Genomic DNA, 17513 nt, shown 5'->3' with positions numbered 1-17513 from the left:
TTGAAGAATCTTCTGGAAGCATCTACTAAGAAATTTGCCGAAATTCACCCTTCAGGGGCACTGATGTATCCGAAAACCGGGTCCCCGTTCATCTGAAAGTTGATCGATGGAGCACAGGTGCTCGATTGATTGAAAAATAGAGTAACACTCTTCCAAAAAATGAAAAACACAGTAAAAGCTTGAGAGCTAAGCACGAGGGCTCCCAACACTTGAACGTGCTGTAAAAATCTGAAGATGGCTATCAGAGGAGGGGCTTAGGTAGAGGGCAGTCATTGGCTGGGGGCAGTATGACCCAGAGCTCAGTGATTGTTAGGAGAAAGACAGTTCAGAAATGAAACCAATTTTTTTCTTTTACAGAGGATTCCCAGCCTTACGACGGGGAATATTCATGAGCATGTGAATCCATGCCAGACCCCATACTGGAGAATATATGGTTTTCAAATCGCATTACGTGAGCAAGTACAATAAATACTACACTGATTTCAAAAGGGTGAGCTGGTATCGGGGGTCTTACCTCAGGTACGCACGCACAAGGTGGAAAGAGACTCAGAGCACAACTGCCAAGTGTTTTGTGTATCCTTCTACGGTCGCTGATGCTAGGCGGCGTGACATCATGCGTACGAGTATGCAGTGACGTCACGTGCGCCCTGCAGGCCTTGCAAGGAGGGACAACGGGGTGGCAGCCATGGCAGGAATGGCAAGCAAGGCAGAAATGATTGACAAAACATGTGGAGAGTTTCTGTTGGTCCGCTCAAGGCTGTGGAAACAAATTTTATGAGAATGACCAAGGGGGTAGGTTAGGCGACTGTAAATCAAGGGGGATGAAATCAACACTCAGTAGCAGGGTCAACATGAACGATATGGAGTGCACAAACAAAATGTAGGTTGTCTGCTCAAAGTTGCAGGTAGACAAAATCATAATCGAGATGGGGAATAAACTGATGCCGTAAAGTTCCACCTGAAGATCGGGAATGTGGCAGAAAGTGGAATGGCATAAAGAACTTCCAAATGAGGCAAGTAATAAAATAATAGTATGGAGACCACAAACAATAAATGCAATTGTTGAGGTAGAAAATGAATATATCAGTGCAATTCTCATGTAGAGCAGAATACAGGAATGAACATTAAACCTTGTATGGACCAAGTTGGTCCATCCATGCGTGGTGGTATAAACTAGGAGCTATTTAAATACGGATTTAATTAGGGGTAAAATCCACATGTGAAAGGTAGTCAGTTTCATGAAAAGGTCAAATGAGTAGGATTTAGTGTCAAGTACACCCAAGTGGAGTTCAAGAATTAAAAGTAGCACATTTAGTTTATTTCTTCGTTACTGCCACCTAGGGTCATAGCATCGAGGCGATCTATCCAGTAGGTTTCCCTCTGGTCAAGCTGGATGGTGTGGTTTTCATGCATGTTGCGTTTGGTAACTACATCAACTATTAGGCTTGGAATTCGATTGATGTTAAGATAGGGAATGAACTTGTGACCTGGTTGCATCATTGCATTTAACCTACTTACCTGAATACACTACTTTTATGCATATCTGAACTGTGGTAACTAAAGATATTTATTGTGTGATAATATTACCCATTTAATTCATTTTTCAGTGTATTCAGAAGGCTGTTTTAAACTTGCTGTTTAAAATTTAATTATTGTGTGCCATATTATGTGGACTCATTGAGGGCCTGAAGCCCCACCCACACTCTCCTGAGAATAAGCCTGGACTGCTCATCCACGTTCCTTGATTGGGTTTTTGCAAACATCTCAGAGTAGCTTGTTCACTATAACTAGGGTGGCCTCCTAGAATCTGCACCGGGCAAGATTCTAGAAATCCTTCTCAACAGGGGGCCTAGAAAACGACCTACAAAATTGCCAAACATTAATGTATGTGTCACGACCCACATCTAGAAACCCCTCTGGCAAGCCCATGGGCCAGGAGGGGTCTTGGCTCGGATCTCCAATAAACTTAGGAATCCATTGCCTAGGCCCTTGCGGGGCCGGTCCTGGCGCCTTTGGCGCCAGGCTCATACTTAATAAAGACTTGTGTTTAGGGAACTACTTTATTTCAAGTGTCAGCCAACATGGAGGCATCCAGATAGCTTGGTATGCGGTATAGTGTTTTGGGTGTGGTAGCCTAGGAAATACTTTACCTGGACTACTTTCTTGAAGCTATTTAAACCACACCCGACTTGGATAACACGCTTCGCGTTAGCTGTACCCGCAAACCTCAGAAGAACAGCATCTGTAAGGAGACAAAAGGACATCATTAGCAGCAGCAGCAGCTTACCTGTAATTTTCATTGTTAGCTGCCCACAACTCCTGCGAACAGCTTCCTAGGATCAGCGCATCTCCGGAACCGACGGATCTGCAAAAAAGGAAGAAACAAGATATTAGAAACTTTAAAACTTAACGAACTGTGCCGAAAAGCTTATCTCGCAAGTCGCCCCTCAACCAGCATCGCCTCGGAATTGCACACACCGGGTGAGCACTGCGACCTATGGGAAAGAAAAGACAACAGATTAGCAAAGGCAAGGCATCATAGCGCTGCGCATAGCGCCTACTTACCGCATCATAGCGCTCTTTACACGCCATCATTTACCGGCGAGACCCAATTCAGCCAATGCATCACACTGGACTTCCGCACACCTAGGGAAGAGAAAGACATTTATTAAACCAAGAAAGGCATGCAAGAATAACAACAATATACAACAGCAATAAGACCTATCTGAAAGACTCAAAACGGGCCAGCATCAGTGAAGTAACTAGATCGCATTCGCCCACAAAGGACAACGCGCCCCTGCCAAGAAGGCAGGACGGAGAGCACACCTGAATTAACAAGGTGAGAAGAGGCCCAGAAGGGCTGCAGGCATATGGGGTGGTGGGGGGCTGTCTACCCCAGTTGGCCAGTCTTGAACATTTGCCCACCTGTATTCCAGACAGAACTCCCCCGCTGGTCACACCTGGTAACCGTAGAGAAGGATACCAGAGTCCCCACGGCTGGGTGGTGTCCTCATGTTTACCAGGTGAGCGTAACAGTATGGCTTAACAGATTGCATAGGCATAGAGACCACTCCCTAAACATTTACATTAAGTGGCCTCAGGCAGTGGAGTCCTCATCTGGTTTTCCTCCATTGGGTTCCCTCAGAAGCCCGGATTTGGAAGTGTGCCCTTAACTTTTGGATAAGTTTGTTGCCAAATGTGTCTCTCTTTCTGAATTATATCCATGTTGGCTAAAGACAAATCCTGTTGAAGAGGACTTAATAAACTTCCTAAACGCAACTTACTGTAGACATGTGACACTTGTCCACTATGTTCTGGACTATTTGGCTAAGGGAAGAACATTGAAAGCATTGTTTTAATATCTTAAATGATAAAGAATAAGGTTTTTGCAATGACTAACCCTTTTCTCACTTTATTTTAATGTGAAATATGGTCTGTACTATTGAAGTGCAACTGGAATGCAACATTAACTGAAAAGACTGCAGGTGTTTGGCAGTAAACCCACTTGGTAGCAGTCTGTACCACACAGATTCACTTGGAAGCTGTGGCTGAGCAGTCAGACTTCCCTCAACAAGAGTTAGGCAGTATACAGAGTATTCACAATAGGTCAAGAGAACACAGTAGAACAAGTAAACACTGACCAGGGCTTGGTGTAAAAGAGATATAATTATTTATTTAAAACCACATCTAGAAAAACACACAGGCACTAATAGTAAGCAATTCAAAAACACGGTCACTAAAAGATATACACTCCCTTAAAAGAATATTAGACAAGTCTTAAGTAAAGCCCCACTTATTTTCAGACAGCGGTGAGCGCTTAACGTAGATGGCACTCTAATAGTTGGTTTTAAAAAGGGAGAGAAAAGCAGAGAACAAGTTGACACAGATCCCAACACTTTTACCAGAACATAAGTTTGAGTTCAAGAGGCCGGATCCACTCAGAGGATCCAAACGAAATGTGTCCAAGGTCACACGGTTGCAGTGCACAAAAGTCTTGTAAAGGTTCAAAAAGGAGTTGGACCAAAGAAAGGGACAAGTTAGAGGGTTAAGGCGGCCAGCCCAGTCCAGAAGGTTAAGGGGTTATTATTACCTTGTAGCAATGTTTAGAAAGGGAGGCCTGGCGGACATGGTGCCTTAAAGTGGTGAGAACGCTCCAGCGGGGGCAGTTGTTCCTGGCAGGGGATGCAAGTCGGTGGTGGTCCGGGGGAAGAGAGGATCTTGTCGTGGAGGAAGACCGGAATCCGTTGCACTGCCAGGGAAGAAACCAGCCGCGGAGTTTCTCAGGTACCAGGAGCGGTCCGGTGGCGAGTGGCTATCCTGCTGCCGGAGTGCTTGGCACGGGCAGTTCGACCACAAACCGGGCTGGGGTGCGAAGAAAGAAAGGTAAACTGGTTGTACCCACCAGTCAAAGGAAGAAGCCTCTCCAGCCGGGAGATCTTCTCTGTCGCCGGGAAGTGGTGAGTCGGTTCTGCAGGGCTCCACCGGTGGTGTTGTCGTGGTAGGTCGGCTCAGCTTCTCCCTCGTCGGATAATCAGGTCCTGTGGCGACTTCTGAAGTTCCAGTCCCCAAAGCCCTGCTTTTATGCAGAAAACCCCCATTCACTCAGCCTAGCTGTCACTGAAACATGCTAAGTGGTGAGCCGGCCGGCTCACCACTTGGGCCAATCACACAAGAGTGCGTCTTGAGTTACCAAGGTAACTCAGTCCAGGGTGCCTAAACCCCCTCCTTCACCCCCTGTGGTACCCAGACAGAGTGGCACCACTTTTGGAGGCTTCTGTGGAGAAGCCCGCCAAAAAGTGGAACAAAGGGCTCGACTTGGGTTGGAGTCACAGAAGAGAACACAAACGCCATTTTAGAATCGAGTCTTGGCAAAAAATACCAACCGGAGAATTAATATTAATTAAATAAACCGGCGGTATGTTCGAGGCTATGAGAATTAAATAATTAAAGTTGGTAGTCTCAAACAATGGGAAAATCCCATAGGAAAATATTTGCGGTCGAATATAACAAGTAGTTTCCACTGCCACCAGCCAAAACCCGATCAGGGGGGATGGAGACGTGCCCCCTCGACTAACAGACCCCGGGGCAATCGAATTGCCCCGACCAGTACGTCCACAATATGATTGTTTGTACTGGTTTCTGTTAATAATTTGGGACTAGTAAAGCCAATGGTGACTTTACATGCCCTGGGAGACAGTAGTCAGTCCCAGAGTATGGAGTCTATGGTGGGGTGTCACTATGACACCCCTGTGTTACTGCACAGAGGGTGCTGTGTAACACACATCGTAAAAACACATGAGACCCTATGGAGTAAAGGACCCCATAGCCCATGAAACACATTCACAGTCAAAGGAATACCATAAATCATGTCCAAGAGTGGGAGGAAAAGAGTCTCACTCTTGGCAGGAGGAAAACAAACAAACTCCAGAAATCCAGCAAAGCTGCTGGGGGACTCACTAGGTTAGGAAATTCAGCTTAAAGAGAATTCTCCCTAACACACTACGCCATTGAAAGAAACGAACAGGGGCTGTCCAATCATGCATGGCCTTCAGCAAACACATTTTCCAAGCAACAAAGACACACTGGCAGGGATGTGGACTGGGACCAGAGAGTCCTAGCACTAGCCCCCACATCCGGCCACAATCACACAATGGTTCTATGCCCAGGAAAGCTGGAGCTTTCTCTGGGCAAGGGCTTACTATATACGGCAAATTTGAGTTCAAGAAGCCAAAATAAAAGTTGGCCAGAGGACAGGCAAACATCTTGTGGCACACCCATTTTAGACAGTATAGTATTCTAAAGAGGCAATAAGCAGTAAAATGAAAATGTGCACAAGACAATTAAAAGAAAACCGGTCCGCTGCCTCCAGTCCATCTTGGACACATCAAACAAATGACCAAAAAGTAATCAAAAAGAAAGCTTTATGGGCACAACGTATCCATACCGCACCTCACTGGAAGTGTAAAATAAACATAGTATTCCACTTTGGAGAATAGAGTTCTCCTGCACAGATAGCCATATGGAGTGATCAGTGCCACCAAAAGTGATTAGCAAGACAAGTGAAGTCAAAATGCTTCACCCGACTCCAAAAATTGAGACAGGCAAAAAACAGCAACACATGGTTGGGCAGTTCCATAGATATCTATGAAGGGAAAGCAGCAAAAGGAAAATCTTTCCCAACAAAGCTGAGCCTTACTGTGCAGCCTATACTAGCCCGCTACTTTGGGTAGACCCAAGTTTGAAAGCCCTGGGAAATTTCACTAGGTTGGCCTTCCAAAACCACACACACTAGTGGTGGAATTGAAAATCATTTCTAACAGGGGAACTCTGTAGTAGCTAGTGGGTCATGTAAAACATTTTTCCATAGCATTTCGAAAGGGTTCCCCCCGTTCTTCTGGGGTAGAGGAACATGTAGGAAAAGGGGGTAACTTACAAATGCCAATGATGTATCCCTAGATATGTGATTCTGATGTGTTTTCGTGAGGAAGATGAATGTGACAACTTCCTACATGAGAGGTGAAGTCACTTTCTTCCTTATGTCCCAGTCACTGCTCCAACCTCATTCCTCTGATACCAGAATTGTAGGTATCAACTTCTATCGAATTTGGGTTCATCGACTGGAATGATCCACATTGCTGTGTTAGCAGTTCTGAGTCAAAAAAGACAGGTGTGTATTGGGCACTGACATCAATCGCTGACAAGACAAACACGGTTTGAAATCCGATTTGGGAAAACCAAAAAAAGACAAAAAAAGATGGAGCGACCGATAATGTGCCTTCACGTGATTGTGGAAAAAAGGAACAGATGAGAGCTGTCCCCACAGCTCCAGATAGATACTGGGTTGAAGTCACCTCCGGAACGACATACTGCCAAAGAGAGCAGAGACATATGCAGAGCCATGTTGTACCACCTGGTGGCGGTTGAAAAGTTTTCTATACCTGACTGCACCTGAGGCAGATTTCTTAAAATGAGCAATCTGTGGGAGGAATGCATCCAATAAAAAGTTTATTTTCATGATAACACAGCATGGACGCACCCACGTTCAAAGTAATAATGTGTTACTCTGTATTCGGGTCTGTCCTATTCCCCTCGAGAGACTTGATCTTGGCTACCAGACCACAGCTACCAAAAGCTACACTGGGAAAAGTTTAAGCATTGTGTAATTTATTGGGTGTTAGACAGTGACCTCATACCCTGAACAGATGGCTGGGTGTGTCTCCTAAAACACTCCACTTTAATCAGGGTAGAGGTAAACAGTAAGCAAAACCAGATTCAACTCTACAAGAAATTGGATGCCACAACACTGACCCTGGGGCACAATCACTGAATGGCTTGCCAATGCCTAAGCTGGAAATGTGCTGAAAGTTCTACCAGCTAGCCATTTAGAGTAAACTCTCCTCAACCCTATTAACCATTTGGAATCTCATAACTTGTGTCATGTCTAAAAAGTGGTCATTGTGCTGCTCACAATCCATCTCCACCTACCATTGCTCTGGAGCCAATAGTGTCCTGTGCTGTGCCTGCCATGCAAAAACCAAACAATGCAGACCCTGCACACCATTTTTGTCATTTTGGACACACACAGGCATTCGTGCAGAGAGAAGGAGGCATATACTAACCGGTCCAGGCTTGTTAGGGGCTCAGATTCAGAACTTTGGGGAAGTAAAGAAAAAGGAAAAACATGTAAAGCTCACAGATAATCACCATAATCACATTCTAAGACAAATGAAATTAAGATCAGTAAGCCAAAATAGCACACACTCTGGCAATTAAGGTATGGATATTTGTTGAAGCAATGGCATTGTCAGGATGATGCCTTCTCTGCACAGATTCGACAGGAAATCTTACAGCCCAGGATTTAAACAAGGCGTGATGCAGCAAGATCCTAATCTGACAATCCATTTCATAAATCTGGATGGCTACTTGCTAATAACTCCACAGCCTATGCCACACACTAGGATAACTTCGGGCAGAACTGCCAACCCCTTTCTCAAGTCTGAATAGTTTAATTTACAACATGCCAACCCTTTTTTTTGTTTACCAACATGGTGAATTGCTGGTCACCATCTACAACGCTATGTAGAACACACTAATGGCTTCCTATGCAAAATCTGCTAAACATAGCCCAGATCTAGACAGCTTCTACCCCCAAATCCCCAACAAGCAAACCATGGTAGAAGAGAAATGGTAGAACTGTAGCAACATCTAGCACTAACTCTACAGTGCTCCCTTACAGGACCCTCACCAAGACCAGTAGCAGAAAGGTTTATGCATTAACGTGAACAATTCATTTCTAACCATTTCAGAAACACCCTTACTTTACAGGGGTCCCTACAAACAGCGAAAATGGTGATTAGAATATACACACCTCTCCAGGACTGGCCCATTGTTGGTTGCAGGGACCACAGGTTCCGTCTCTGTCACAGTATTGCCCTGATTAAGGTTTTGGGGGCACACATTGCTTGCTGAGGCAGATGAGAAATCCTCAAGGGGTTCGTCCGGCCAACCAAACTGCTCCTTCGTTTTGCCGTAAATTTTAATAGCATCCATCATAGTGACACCAGCTGGATCCACAGATGCCCCAACTGTAGGAAGAACACCAAAGGTTAGACTAATGCAATAGCATATCAGATGTGGCTATACACCTCAAGTACACTGTTGGAAACAAAAAAAGGTGCTGATCACTGTAAACGTCTTATCAAAAGTGTAGAGAACAAAATGTAGTCTACCCACGCCACATTGATTGAAATTGTCACACACACAAACTGTATAAACAAATTAGAGAATTAAGTACACACCCCAAAATACTTTGTAGCCCAGGCGAGATCATTAAAGACGAAACTTGATGCACAAGCATACAATCAGCAATGCTTAATAAAATAATCCGCCTCCCAAAAAAATTCAAGACCATTATAAGGCACTACCAAGCCAGCACCTGCCTCGTCAAACTCCTTCTCACCATAAGGATCCCCACCTCCCCCAATTCTCCTTTAGGAATATCATATAATCTGAAGTTATAGACCTCCTCAAACACCTCAAACCATCCCTCGGCAAAAGTGACATTTGCCCACCTAAGATCATCAAGGAATGTGCTGAGCCCCATGCCCCTCTTCTAACGGAATTCATGAACTCTTCTTTTAAGACAGGCATCGTTCTCGACAGCCTCAAAGAAGCTTGGGTACGCCCCTTGCAGAAAAAGCCTACACTTGACCCAGCCCAGCCAAACAATTATCGGCCCATAACCACTGTCCCTTTCTTTATTAAAATTCTGGACAAGGCAGCCCATAGCCTCTACCTGGAAACAAATTCTAATCTAGGTAAAAGACAATCTGGATTCCGCAAAGGGCACGGTACGGAAACTGCCCTCTTGGACTTAAAAAAAAAAAATCACTCAAATCATGGATAAAGGCAAACCTGCCCTCCTCCTCCTCCTACACCTCTCGGGAGCCTTCGATCTTGTAGATCACAAGACTCTTACCACCCACCTCACACAAGCAGCCCAATTCTCCAAACAAGCAGCCTCCTGGATTACCTCCTTCCTCGAGGGTAGAGCAATGAAGGTATTCTCAAACATTCGAATGCTGACTATCCACTGGGGAGTCCTGCAAGGCTCATGCACAGCCCCTACTTTGTATAATCTATTCACAAAGCCTCTCTTCGATATGCTTGATGCACTTGGAATAGCTTATATATAAACTACGCTGACGACACCCAAGTACTCCTACCTCTATCCGGATCCTATGACCAAGATGCTAAGGCTCTACTCCGAATTTACGTCACAATCCAAGCCCGGATGGCGGCAAATGGCCTCAATGGGGAGAAGACAGATCCTAATCCTCGGCCAAAAAGCCACGCTAGCCAAACTAGACGCCCTCTACACCAACTTTAACGTTTATAATTCCATCATCCCCGTTTCCTCATCCGTCAAGACTCTAGGTGTCCACATTGATGCTACTCTATCAATGAATATGCAAGTTAATGCCATTGCCTCTGCTTTCACGCACACCACGAAGCTCATTAATGCTATAAAACCTTATCTCATCAAGCCTTATTGTCTCTCGATAGCCAGAGCAACCATAGGCGCCAAGCTAGACTACTGCAATGCCCTCGTTAACAGGTACCTCCATGAAAAAACCTAAATAGACTCCAAATCACTCAAAACAATGCCCTAAGAGCAGCCTTGGGCATCCCCAGAAGGAACCACATCACACAAGCCAGAAAGGCAGCTCACTGGCTCCCTGTCAAAGACCGCATTACTTTTAAAATCCTAACCATCACTCACAAATACCTCAACTTCACTGTCCCGTCATATCTATCAGAAACTTTACCCAGAACCACTTCCTCTCGACCGACAAGAACTCACTACACCAATCAACTCATCACCCCCCACATCAACAGGGCTAGAGCAGGCGGGATAGGCTTCCCATACATTGCACCCAAACTCTGGAACTCACTCTTTACTACTCTCAGAGCTGAAACCTCCGTCTATGCCTTTCGAAAAAATCTGAAAACTTCCCTTTTTAACCGACACCTAACCTTTACATTGCGTACCTCTTGCCTCCCTATGTCTCCCACCACCGCCCTATTGTAAATATAACTGTGTAAACTCTTGAAATGTATTGAAAATGATCAAACGTACAAAACTGTATAATGCTCTGTCATGTAACTAAGTTTTGCCAACTCTCTGTAACCAGCGCCACGATGCCTACGTGCTGTTACGCTTTACAAATATGAATAAATAAATAGTACAGGTAGAAACATATATAAGAACACATGTTTAAGAGATCAATATTTTTCAGAGAATACCGCTTACTCTGTATGCTGCTATTTCAAGTATAGGCAATGAGTTCACTGAAAGCAAAAGACCTCTGAACGGATTGCTTGTGGAGTCCTACCAACAAATTACTTGCCTCTCAGTAAGGAGTAAGTTGCTTGCCTGTAGCCCCCATTCTCCAGCATTGGTATCTTTCATAGATTCACATGCTGTTAATATTCCTCGTTATCAGGCTGGGTTATCCTCGGTTACCGTATTGTTTCCCTTGCTTAAAGCAAAGAAAAAAATGTTCTGTTTTGTAGGCTGTCATCCTTCTTATGGGTGCTTTTGGTCCCAACCAATGGGACCTCGAGTAGTTGGTCCAATAGACCCGCCTCATCTTCCTCCCATCAGATTCTGACCTGTCATGCTGGATAGATCAGTGAGGTGCCAAGGTTTTTTACCTTGTAGGGCCGCAAGGAGGGTGCATATGAATCTATGAAAGATACCAATGCTGGAGAACAGGAGTGCCTGTTATCTTATTCAAAAAGATGCTGCAGGACTGCTCTTCCCGTTTGACCTCCTGCTGTATGCTGCCTCTTCATGCAGTAGTGCTTTGTAAACGGTATATGGCACCGACCATGTAGCTGCTTGGCAAATGTCTGCGATCGACATGTCTTCCCACCAGGCGGCAGTGGCTCTATTAAAGTGAGCATGCGGCGGAGCGCTCAACTGTTTCCCTGCTGACACATAGCAGAAGGAAAAGACAGATGAAATCCACCTGGAAATGCCCATTTTGAAAGAGCTTTTGCTTGTTAGACGGTCCATAAATCAGGAAGAGCTGTGTAGAGCTTGGTTCTGTCAATGTAATATTTAAGCGAGAGAGCAGAGCTACCTCTGTTGGAGAAGCAGCTTTTTGGAAAAAGATCGGTAAAGCAATGGTTGTATTTTTGTGGAAGTCTGAAGGGACTTTTGGGATAAATTGTGGATTCGTTATAAGCAGGAGCTTATCCTTTTTGGAACCCTAAGTATGGTTCGTGGACAACAAGAGCCTGAAATTCTGACACTCACCCAGCTGACATGATGGTTACCAGGAACGCAACAGGTGTTTTTTTCGTTGGTGGAAATGTTCTGAATAGCCCTTTAAGAAAGTGTTTGATAACGGTTACTATACAGAAGAATGCCCTTACTCTGTTTGGTGCATCTGGAGATGGCCGCTAGGTGCATGCTTATGGATGTGTGTGCTAGACCCTGCTTGGCCAAGTAGAGAAGGTACAGTAGTAGCCCCGGGTGTACCTGGAGCAGTTCAATGCCCTGTTTTGCACACCAAGCACAGAATATTTTCCCCTTGACTTATTGGGGGCAGGGGCCCGGGCCACTAAAAATGTCCTTGCACTCCTTAGGGATAGCTGGACTATCAAACTAAGCGAAATCAGGAGCCATGCTGTTAGCCATAGGGACTGCAGGTTGTGAGGCAAGATTTTCCCATGGTCGTGAGAAATGATGCTCAGGTGATTGTGTAAGCATATTGATAGATCCAGTGAGAGTTGGATTAGGTCAGAGAACCACGTTTGGCGTGGCCATTTCAGAGAGATGAGGATTACTCAGCACGACCGAGCTCTGATCATTTGCAACACCCGGCATATGAACGGGAAGGGAGCGAAGGTATCCAGTGATTTAAACAAAAATAATTCAGAGAATGATATCAATTTTTAAAAATATATATATTAGGGGGTGGGGATGGGGGTTTGGGTGGGGTTAAAAGCATAGAGAAACTGTGGGCTTTGGGGCAGAGCCCCAAATTAAAAGATACAAAATTAGATCTTTTTCTGTTATAGAACTGTTTCGTTAAACAAAAAAGAAAATTGATTATCTGAAAGATTTTGAAAATAAATCACAGAACCGGGAGGGAGCGCGTATGCAATCAGGTCACTTCATGGGAAAGAGAATGCGTTCCACATTGACCCCTGCTGAGGGGCTCTGCAGGCACATTCTTTGCACTTTTTGTTTAAACTGGTGGCAAATAGGTCCACAGACAGTCTATCGCACCGCTGAAACAGTTGCTGAATGTAGCTGCTGTCGAGTTCCCACTTGTGGCTTTGTGACGCCGGTCTGCTTAGGCCGCCTACCACTTGGTTCTGGATTTCGGGAAGATGGAATGCTTGTAGGGAGATGCTGTGGGGTATTGGCCAGTGCCAGATGTGTTTTGCGTCTAGGGACAGGGTCCTGGAGTGTGTTTCCCCTGTTTCCTGAGGTAGTACATCGTCGTAGAATGGTCCGCGGGGCTCTTGAGCGACTGCCCCTTGAGTACTGACGAGAAGGATTTTAGCACCCATTTTGGCTGCCCAGCTCAAAATAGACGCGTCGGAGATGAGATTCCTGTGACATGGTGTATCTTGGAACGGGTTTGCTTTCTTCACCCACCAGTGAAGCCTTTGAGCCAGTCTGGACGAGGCTTGTATTTTTTCGCCCCCATATTCCTGAAGTCTGCGACCAACTTGACGCAATGAAATCTTACAGGGGCCTCATATTGAGTCGGCAGTTTCGGATTAGAGAAATACAAGACGCCATATACCCCAGGAGCTGCATGCAGTTAAGCAATGTTACCCATCGTCCTGTTTGAGAGCTGGAATCAACAATTTAAGTGTGCTGACTCTTTCTGCCGATGGACATACCTTGGCTCGCCCGTGGAGTATTCTGTGCAAAGCAAGACCAATTTCTTGCATGGCCGAAGAGCGGATTTGTTTTGTAATTGATGGCAAATCCTAGGCTTTGGAGCCACTTGACTGTCTCCGACGTGGAGCATTGTGCCCTGGCGCTGGTGGATGCTTTTACCAACTAGTCGTCCAAATAGGGGTACATGTGGTGGCTGTCCCTGAGGAAGCTGGCGGTTATTGAAGCAAGACACTTGGTGCATGTGCGTGGGGCTGACTTTAGACCCAAAGGCAGCACTGCATTTGTAGTGGACATCATTTACCACGAAACGCAAGTACTTCCTGTGACGTGGGTGAAATGGAATGTGAAAGTATGCGTCCTGGAGGTCTAGGGACACTAGATAGTCCTGGTGCTGTACTGCTTTTATGACTTGATGTAGTGTTACCATGGTGAATTTGTGTTTCTTTTTGAATTTGTTTAGTTTGCCTAGACCCAAAATAGGTCGCAATTTGCCGTCCGCATTTTGAACGACAAAGTATCGGGAGTAAACGCCCCCCTTCCTTAAACCTTTTAAGAATATTTTCTATGATCCTTTTTTCCAACATTTGTTGTTCCTCTTGGCTGAACACGTATGTAGACAGGCAGATGGTGACCTGGGGGAATTTGGGGGTTGGGGGGGGGGGGGGGGGGGGGGGGGGGGTTTCAATTCCAGGAGATGCTTGTGAACCCTGCTTCTAACACCCACATGTCCGTTGGTATGTGTGTCCAGTTTTGGACATGCTGTAAGACATTCCCTCCCAACCTGGCTTTGTATTGCGTAAGAGTCACTATTGTTGCTTCCGCTCTCGACCACTCTGGGAACCTGAAGTCTGTTTGTCTAAAGTCGTTCAACCTTTGATAACCTTGGTAGGGTCGTTTACACCCCTGCGAGTAGTATGAAATGCCCCTGAAGTAAAGCCTACTTCCTCTAGCGGGGGTGGAAGAACCTGCTCTTCCTGAGGATCTCCTGAAGGGCTGAAAGGTACGCCTGCTATCTAACAATGCGAGGGAGAGTACAGTGTCCAGGTCTCTCTTCATGGCCTTGAGGGCTTCATCTATTTTGAGCCTGAAGAGGTTACCCCCTTCAGAGGCCATTTCTACCACTTTGTGGTGACCTTCTGGGCTAAAGTCTGTGCATCTGAGGCAACCCTGGTGTCTTAGTACCACACCATTGCCGATTTGCTTGAACCCAGTTTCAGCAGGTCTACTGCAATGTTTATACTGTGATTCAACACCTCTTCTCCCTCTCCGAGTATTGCTTTGGCCTCCTTCCTTTTGTACTCTGCGAGATGCTCGAGAATGGGCTCTGGCCTTTGCCACATCTCCCATTATGCCATATCATCCGATTGTAGCGAGTGATAATGGCCAGGGAATTGGCCGCTTTGATGGTAGTACCTCCTATCGCCAGAACCTTTTTTTACAAAAGCATCCTGCTTGCGGCCCTCATTCTCCAGGGGCACTGCATACCTCAGCAAGTTCGAGCGGGCTTTTTGACTCACCGTCACAGAAACTACCAATTTTCATGCCGGTTGCGAGGTGAGACACTTTGGTGTTGAATCTGGAGGGTTGAAATATTTATGTAGCCAGGCCTTAACTGGCTGGTGGTTCTGTAAAAGGGTGTCTCATCACCTTCAGGACTTCCTCCCAAACATGATCTAGAATTGGTATTGAGACTACTGACTTGCATCTCTTTCCCATGTGATCAAATGGGAAGCATTCCTTTTTGTCCTCTGATGCGATGAGGCCGAATTCTTGGCAGACTTTTGTCAAGCTTGATTTGCATATGGTCTTTGGCGAAGAACGATGGTCTGGTCTAGTCAGGGAATACTGTGAGGCCGTTTGTACTGACACCATAGACTTCTGTGCACCGCTATGTTTTTGAAACAACGTGGCAATCTTCAGTCAATCCTTAGTAACATTTGCAATAGGGTCTTATTCCTGGTCTAATTGGCAGTTCAATGTTCTCACAAACTTCAAAAAGAACTTCTATTAACTTTCTTCATTTATTTTTTTGTTTTTTTTACTCTGCTGTGCCACATCCTTGACAGTGTTCTTCTTTCGTTTCTTCTTTTTAGGAACTCTTGTTTCGGTTATCTAAACCAATGGCGATTACATTAGAACCACTGTTTGTTCAAACTTGTACTCAATAGCTCCTTAGCAAAGAAATTCTACTATTAACGCCATCGAAGGGGGAGTATCTAGAAAGGAAAACTCCATTCTTGGAGTGGGGAATCACAGTTTTAATATAGATCTTTCATTCCTTGCCTCCCTCATACCCACCTTATTCACGTCTAAGGGATCCTTTGTTTGTACATGGACAGAACCCAGATATAGACAAATAGCACATACATCTTTTTGTTTGTATTGAATGAATGCAAGAGAAATAGATTATCTCCGTTTTAACAATATCAAGGACCTTCTCCAGGAAGGGCATAATTCTGAATTCCTCATAAATGTCTACCAGTTTCGTCAAAAAGCCCGGTACTTAATTTTTGAAGACACATCTGACTTCACCCTTCTTAGGAATAGTGCACAAAATCTAGTAGATTCCCTGCATTTGTCCGTATTTACCCAAACCTCATCTTTTGCATTGTATTACTTATATAGCGCTTTACACCAAAGCGCTATATAATCTTTTAAAATGTCAAAATTCTTTACAAATGACGATAAAACAGTTTAAAGCAGTCAATGTCTGAAGCCCCATATTTACTCTTGGGGGGGTTGAAATACTCTGTAGAACTTGATACAAATCGAGGATTTGTTTAACAGTGATTCAAATTCACCAGTCGGGATGTTAAACAGCTCAGGAGTATTCGGCGATGAATCCTGCGGCATACCAATTCCAAGCAGGATTGCACTTTCTCTCTCCCCCGCCAACGCCGGTTCGGCAGGCAAGTAATCCATGTTTAGCATATGTGTTTCACTCGCACTTTCCAGTTCAGACCCATTTGGTGGCAATAATGCGTGCAATGCCCTGAATGAGGACTTGCAGTCAACTGCTGACTCCTTGGCCCCCCTCGAGGATTTCCACCATTCGTTGTCAAACCTCTGCCCCATGCTACTCTGAGCTGAGACTGTTAAAACAAAAATGCCTTCAAGCCAAACGAAGTGGCATCGTTTATTTGAATCCTCTGCGAAGCTGGCATATACACATGCACGCAATACCTACCAGAGCTCTATAAAACAGGCCAAAGCCTACTATTTCACAAACCATATCTTTTTAGTGTTTAGTAAGAGCCGCTAATGAAGAAGCCATCGAAGGAGCAGCAGAAGTCGTGGACGAGCGCTTTGCGGATTATTTATCTGTAGAAGTCATTAAAGATGGTGAATAGACTGTCGTAGTCATGGCCATCAACTAAGTAGATGTCGGAGAACCATGGAGCGACAGTCATAGTGGAAGTCATAGCATGGGTGACATGGCCTTTTTTTACCATCTTATCACGGGAAGCTACCCTGTGGGATCGTGACTTCTTAGAAGAGGTAGTACGCTCCAGGGGTCTGCTCTAACTGAGAGGCATGGATTCGGACAGAGTCTGAATCAGAGGCCATAGCACAGGCATCAAACAACCCCACAAACCTTCTGTGATGTTCGATAAGGTCTAGAAGATGGAACAGTCATTGGTGTCATGGTCTGGGTACAGACAAAGGCAGTCATGCTGCTACGATGTATACATTTTTCAGGAGGCTGAAGGCAACTCACATAGTGAGAATCAAGGCACTGCTCCAGCAAAGCCCCTCTTCGTGGAAGAGAGCAGCAGCTGCTAGGGGACGGGTTGCGGGCCGCAAGCTGGTGACCTTCAAAGATGAATGGGGGAAGGATGAACTGCAGATGCCATGATTGAAGTTAGTTAGCCCACAGGATGGTTCTGGGATGCTCACGAACCCTTCTTGTGGCAGAATATTTACGCAGGGGTTCGGACTGGTTGATCGAACCACCAAATGGTCAAACATTAAATGTTTTCGGGAGATGGATCCAGAGACAAAGGGCTTCACCAGGACTTGGTCAGAGGCAGTGCTGAAGGTCAACGCGAACCTACCCACCTTGTCACAGCGTTACATCACATTT

General features: G+C 45.3%; 1 protein-coding gene across 6 annotated transcripts in view; it reads right to left on the bottom strand.

Annotated features, from left to right (window-relative positions):
- UBR4 (ubiquitin protein ligase E3 component n-recognin 4) overlaps positions 1-17513 on the bottom strand; it is a 2945062-nt gene that overhangs the window by 1483623 nt on the left and 1443926 nt on the right. For 4 of the 6 annotated variants that reach the window (XM_069611069.1, XM_069611071.1, XM_069611072.1 and 1 more), the window contains exons 49-50: positions 8369-8585; positions 7620-7652 (exon numbers count right to left, since the gene is read on the bottom strand). In XM_069611069.1, coding sequence (XP_069467170.1) covers positions 7620-7652; positions 8369-8585 — 250 coding nt within the window. The remainder of the gene's footprint in view (positions 1-7619; positions 7653-8368; positions 8586-17513) is intronic. The other 2 variants (XM_069611073.1, XM_069611074.1) reach the window with 1 other exon arrangement.

This window comes from Ambystoma mexicanum, chromosome 8 (assembly GCF_040938575.1).
Source record: "Ambystoma mexicanum isolate Mex_15411 chromosome 8, UKY_AmexF1_1, whole genome shotgun sequence".
NCBI classification, from domain to species: domain Eukaryota; kingdom Metazoa; phylum Chordata; class Amphibia; order Caudata; family Ambystomatidae; genus Ambystoma; species Ambystoma mexicanum.
This window is presented reverse-complemented; position numbering and strand designations above follow the sequence as displayed.